We start from the raw sequence: 6795 nt of genomic DNA on the forward strand, positions 1-6795 counted from the left end.
TTAATCAAGAAGAGAATTAGAACTCGATGATGAGCATGAGAAAGTGAGACTTCAAAAACTCCCCACACGGTTTCAAGTCCATCAATTCATGCACGCAGACAGACAGCATCTGACCCAGTCTTCTTGATGTCGCTGTGGGTTGTGGAAGAACAGCATCTGACCCAGTCTCTTTTTGGGCACACTAGTAGTCTGCATGTGTTTCTTGTTCTTGAGTTGATTGACAGCGAAAGATGTCAATTCATTCCACTAAACTAGACACAGAAGATTGAGTGTTTGTGACGGAGTGATTGTTGGTTTAATTAGTATCATGAAGGGATGAGATTAGTTTATTAATGTGACATGTTATTTGTTGCTTAATCATTGTGCTTAAGGATTTTACCTCATATGTATCCGCTAATTTAAAAAAAGGGAGACCCAAATCAAAGACCTTCACATCTTAATTCCAATTTAATGAGATATATATATATATATATATATATATATATGATTTTAATAAAAAATATTTTTTTCAAATAATACATCTAAAAAACCTCAAAGTGCCCCTCAAATTTTTTTTTTCGCTTATTATAGTGTTTTGACTACCACAACAAAAATACTATAAAATCTAATTAAAAAATATTATAAATAATTTAAATAAAATTTTAACCTCAATCAAATTATTTACAAGCCTAAAAATTGTTGGGAAATCTTGGGGGCAACATCATACGCGCAGCGAAAGAACATAAAATAAAATCCTCAATTCCCAAAGAAATGTTCATCGTCGTGCGAAGATTGATGCGCAAAAATCCGTGAAATAGATAACCCCGTGTGAGATAGATTATGTTACCTAGGGAGATCATATATCTCTGAATCCCCTCAGATCTCTAGGAGAGGGTGAAGGAGGTCAAGCGTCCTCCTCTCTAGTGGTGATCCACACAACAAGGCTATGATGACGCTCCTCAAAACTCCAGAATATGAGAGGAAGCAAAAGCTCTAGCTTATAAACTATTAAAGCCCTTCTATTTATAGAGGTCCCTCGTCAACTTAACCCTAATGGATCCTCCCTTATTAGGTATTGGATCTCCATCCAACTACATAAGCCTTTTAGATTAGTTGATCTTTATCCAATAATCTCTCATGGGCTCTTATTGGATTTCATCCATAGGATCCAATAATTCAAGGGCTTATTGGATATCCAATAAGATAGGGGCTCCAGCGGATATCTCATATATGAACCTCTACTCATCGCAATGCCTACCATATGTATGTGACCCTCTAGGCTTAATATCGAGCTGGCAGTGAGTCATACCTGTTAGAACTCCTTCTGGCTCAATGAATTATTATCTTCATAATAATTCACTCGACTCATCAACTACGGACGTACTAGGCTACTATGTCATAGTCCCCAAACGATATAAGGGAATCCAATCCATTGGACCTGTTTGTTCTCAATTACCATATACCTATAGTCTCTCATCCATCTAATATCCAAAAGACCGTATGCCAGACATGGTGCTATCAAACCCATACGGTTTCTACTCGAATCTCGCTCTAATCGGATTCTCCTAAAGAATTCTTTCTCTCTCAATCTGAATGACCCTAGCTAGGGATTTGTCTAAGCAAGAATATATGAGACATTCCTCTCAAGACACTAAGAGTGGATGATCCTTTATCGACACTCAATAGCCCTCGTAAAGTTAACTACCACTCCCGATAACCGACTGTGCTAGATCTATAGGTTCGGTATTAAAGAGTGGAGCACTTATATAGGACATCTTATATGTCTCAAGTCTAAGGACCAGACACACCACTATGACTACGAAATCGCTGTCAAACAATAAGGTATCATCAACCATTCAGTATTCCATAAGCGGATCAATCAGTGAACTCATTCCCTAATGAGCACCTGTATTGTATCCCTAGTGTTCCCACACGAGCAACTATGAGACCAACTACATTCATCATGTAGACGAGTATACAACACACCAGTCTGTCCGGTTATCTTGATGTCCCTCTTGAGTAATCTATTACTGGGATTATTTAGATCCGTGTTTAAAGGCGAATCGATCTCATTATCCTGATCTCATCACGATCCGATTCCTATATATATATATATATATGTATATATATATGTATATGTATATATATATATATATATATATATATATATATATATATATATATGTATATGTATATATGTATATGTATATGTATATATGTATATGTATATGTATATATGTATATATATAAATATATATGTATATACATATACATATGTATATATATATGTAATAAGTAATATAAAGTGGTAAATATCAAAATATAATAAATAAAAAGACTACATGTCAAGTCACACATGCCATCACTCACATGATTAGCTAGCAGGACACATATGACAAGCAAAAATATGATATTGTAATGGTCCATGAGTAATGACAATCAAAGACGAATAAGATGTCATCTATAATATTTTTCAATAATATTTGTAGTGTTTTTAGTATATCAATAAAATATTATAAATGCTATTGAAAAATACTGTAAACAAGCCAAATAAAAACACTGAAACATTGAAAATTGGTAAGTAAAAAAAATATAGGTGAATTTTTTTATTAAAAATTATTTTAGGATTATTTTAGATATTCTTAAATTAAAGATATTGTTTGAAAAAAAAAGAAAGGATACCTTTTTGAGAAATATTCAAAATATAAATATTTTCTAGAGAAATCATCCTATATATATATATTATTAATGTCGCGTTTAGAGATTCGATGTACATAATTTTGTTTTTAATAACTAGAGAAAATATTTTTCATGTTACCATCAGATCAGGAAAAATAAAGGATAAATAGTCTTATTTTTCTTTTATTTATCTTTCTCTTCACTCTTTTTCCTATAGGCCCTTCGCATCTTTTTATCAGCTGTGTCACATCGTCGATCTTGTATTTTGAAATGGATCTTCCAACGGACAAAAAAGGTCAGTTTTTGGCTATTCACTGTATCTCGAGTCTTCGGGTCCCAAAGTGTGTGCGTTATTTGACGAAGTCCATCGGTTATCCTGCACGGGGGAGAACACACCATTGCTTTCTCTTAGTATACATACACTCACTCGATTGTGAAAGGTGATAAGTGACATTTGGCTCCTTGTAAGTCGAGAAGAAACCCCCATATCACAACAACATCTTGTAGCATTTGCTGTTGCATTTGCATTAGCCAAGTAGAAGAGAAAAGTAGTGTGGAAGGCTTTCTTGATATCTATGAAAGATAGGCAGCAGTCCAGATCACCCGAGTACTTAACTACAAGTATTGGGTTGCCACCTAAAACCATCCACCGCTTCATGGAATCAATCGATGTAAAGCTTAATCTTCTCCTCCCCCTCTTTTCTTCTTTCTATATCATCTTCCTGTAATTGCCACTTTCTCAATGATTCATGCTGTGGCAGGGAAAAGATCGCCAAAGTATACCGTTCGCAGCCAACACTGCATGGCGCATGTCACCAACATCAGTCAGCAGCTGAGAGGTAACGCTGCTTCCCGTGGCGCAACCCACGACAGCGTGTTTGACGCTGAAGACTCCCATGCACGTCGCCACGTATCTCTCCTCCGCCGCATCTCCATCTCCACGATCCCCCGCTCCGCTGGCCATATCCTGTCACCTCTCTCCCCCTGGTTCTCTCTCTCGTCACCATGGTGAAGCTCGCTTCAGCCCGGGAGAGCAGGCTGTACGGTCCCCACTCGGTCGAGAACCGGTGGGAATACATCAACGCCGGCCTCCACGTCTTCGCCGCCGCCCTGCTCACCGCCGGCTTCTCCGCCGAGCTCCCTGGTCGCAGCAACGATGAGGTGGACCTGGCTGTCATCCTCGTGGCCTTGGCCCTCCTGGCCGTGGTGAACGCGCACGACCTCGTTGCCCACATGGCCGGCATCGACTACCAGTTCGGCCTCTTCGGGTACGACCTCCAGTTGGGGCTCGTCGAGCTCGCCGTCCCCCTGCTTCAGATGCTCGGATCCATTGTCACCTTCACTGGGATTCTTTTTCTCTTCATTCAGGTTGAACGGAGATCGACCAAGTTCTTCTATCTCATGCATGCTTGCAACTATTCCGACAGATATATATATATATATGCATGCAGGAAGAGAAGGGCTTCGATTACAAGATGGAGAAGGACGCTGTCAACATGCTGATCGCAGGGCCTCTGTTGTGGGTGATCGGCTCCATCCACAACGCGTGCCAGATCTACGAACGAGCCGATGGCGACACGCAGATTCTCCAATCCGGCGTCTACGTGCCTTTCCTCATGGGCAGCTTGTTGTTCTTCGTCGCCGGCATCTTCAATCGCCAAGATCTTCGCGGCTCGACACATCAGGAAGCAAGGATCACGGTGCGTGTCCGCAACCACGTTGTGAGCCCCCGACTTGGCTCATTCACCATACACTTGGTTTGTGTGTGCAGGCAATTAGCTGGGCCTGGTTATCCACCTTCGGGGGCTTGCTGTTCTTGGTAGGAGGACTGACGAATGTGGCGAAGGTGTTCAAGATGCAGCAGAGAGATGGGCTGAGGTTGGAGAAGCTTCGAGGTAGTGCGCAGGAAAGATTGTTTAGGGACAGGGAAGGCAGGTTCCCCATCTTGGAGAACAGCAGGAGGAGGCCGGGCGAGGAGGCCAGCACGGCTGCAGCTCCGAGAGGATGACTGCCATAAGAGAACAGTGAAGCTGAGGGGGAGAGAATGTAGCAGCGGTTGGCGTCTTGTCATGTTCATACGATATAATAATTTCTGTGTTCTTTTTTTAGCAGTTTGGTGATCTTGGAAAATTGAATGAGACTCTCTCTCGCGGAGGGGGAGAGGATGTAGCAGCGGTTCGCGTCTTGTCATGTTCATACGATATCATAATTCCTGTGTTCTATGAGACTCTCTCTCTCTCTCTCTCTCTCTCTCTCTCTCTCATAGGCACTGATCCATGTTATTTCTTTGTATCTTATGCGTAGTTCCATCATATTAGATACATTAGTACCTCTCTCTTTCTCTCGATTAGGCACTGATCCATGTTATTTCTTTCTATCTTATGCGTAGTTTTATCATATTAGATAAATTAGTATCTTATTTTGGTATTGATTTCGTGAAGAAATTTTTTTTTTGATAAGTAAAAATAAATTAATTAAATATAAAGTTTTTATAAATAATTTTATTTATATAAGTCATAGTATAATTCATAGAGCACATATGCAATAGTTATGATTATATATATTTAAATTATAATTTATAATTATAATTAATAAATAAAATGTAATGTCCATGTCAAGATTAGTGGGTATAGTATATTATTAAAACATAAAATTACAGGATATATATAATTTTTTAATATAATTTTTAAAAAATTTAATTAATAATAAAATAATATATTATTAAAATATATAATAATAGGATATATAATTTTTTAATATAATTTTTAAAATTTTTAATTAATAGTAAAATTGAATCTGATAAAACTATTTTTTTTTCTTCATAAAACATATTTCATTTTGAGGTCGTGCTTCATGATCTTGAGTCTCTAATAATTTCTGTTAAGAGTTAAGCATTGTTTGTGTGTTGACACTCACAGATTCTATTACATCTCTCATTCCAAATTTACCAAATGGTACAAACTAACCTTTGTCAATTATGAATTTTGATGAAGAAATAACATTTAAGAGAGATTCCAAATTTATCAAATGGTGCAAACTAACCTTTGTCAATTATGGATTTCATGAAGAAATAACATTTAAGTAGTACAAAATGTCATTATTTATTTCCTTAAGAACAAGCTTTTAATTAGTACCTTAATTTGGTATTTATTTTCTTAAGAAATAAGTTTATAGAGAAAGAAAAAAATGATAATTAGTATCAAATATTTATTTTCTTAAAAGCAGGAGGGGAAAAGTGATGGCTTGATGGGGGTGTATAAAAATTGATTAATTAGTACCTTAGTTGGGACTTACTTTGATGAGAAATAGCTCTTTTATGGGAGAGCAAGAAAAAACTTTTTAATTAGTACCAAATATTTCATTGTCATAAAAATAAGGAGAAAAAGTGATTATTTGATGGATAGAGAAAAAAAGATTAATTACTATCTTAATTTTGTACTTATTTTGTTAAGAAATAGTGTTTGTAGGGGAGAGCAAGAAATTAATGTTAGGAGCAAGAACGACACTAAGAGGGGGTGAATTAGTGTAGCAGATAAAAATGATAAATTTAAATAACTTCAGAAAACATCGTGCGATGAAACTCTTAATTCAACGTAAATCGTTTTGAAAAGATATTTGACTCGAATAAGTTTGTAAGTGAGTAGAGAGGAGGGGATTGGATAGTTTGCAATGAAGTAAAATAGAATGCAGCAAAAGTAAAATACGCACCATGAATATAACACACCAATTTTATAACGGTTCGGTCGTCCAACCTACATCCACCACTAACACCTCCTCAAATGAGATTATCGATTTCCACTATTGATCTTTCTTAAAGGGCAAAGATCAATCACCACTTTGTAGAACTTTAACAAGCGGCTCACACTCCTTTTACAAACTTTCACACTTAGATACGATGGAGGTGAACTCTCAACTTTTACGAGCTATTTCATTATAGTTTCGGTTCAGTTCTTATCACTTCTCTATGCTTTACCAGCTAAGAAGTAAGGGGTATTTATAGGGCTCAATTGGCTTCAGAATTGGAAAAAAAAAGTGTCACATCCCCGATTTTCAAGATACTGGCGGTACCACCGCATGCAGATTGACATTGGGTGGTACCATCGCCTAACAAAACCTCGGTGATTGGGCTTGATAGCC

General features: G+C 37.3%; 1 protein-coding gene across 1 annotated transcript; it reads left to right on the plus strand.

Moving 5' to 3' along the window:
• The first annotated feature begins 3663 nt into the window (after nt 1–3663).
• LOC103988835 (uncharacterized) lies at nt 3664–4687 on the plus strand. The gene is made up of 3 exons (XM_009407484.2): nt 3664–4026; nt 4110–4358; nt 4430–4687. The coding sequence occupies exons 1-3, from the start codon at nt 3664–3666 to the stop codon at nt 4664–4666; spliced, it is 849 nt and encodes a 282-aa protein (XP_009405759.1). The 3' UTR covers nt 4667–4687.
• Nucleotides 4688–6795: the final 2108 nt, after the last annotated feature.

Source organism: Musa acuminata, chromosome BXJ2-6 (assembly GCF_036884655.1).
Source record: "Musa acuminata AAA Group cultivar baxijiao chromosome BXJ2-6, Cavendish_Baxijiao_AAA, whole genome shotgun sequence".
NCBI lineage: Eukaryota > Viridiplantae > Streptophyta > Magnoliopsida > Zingiberales > Musaceae > Musa > Musa acuminata.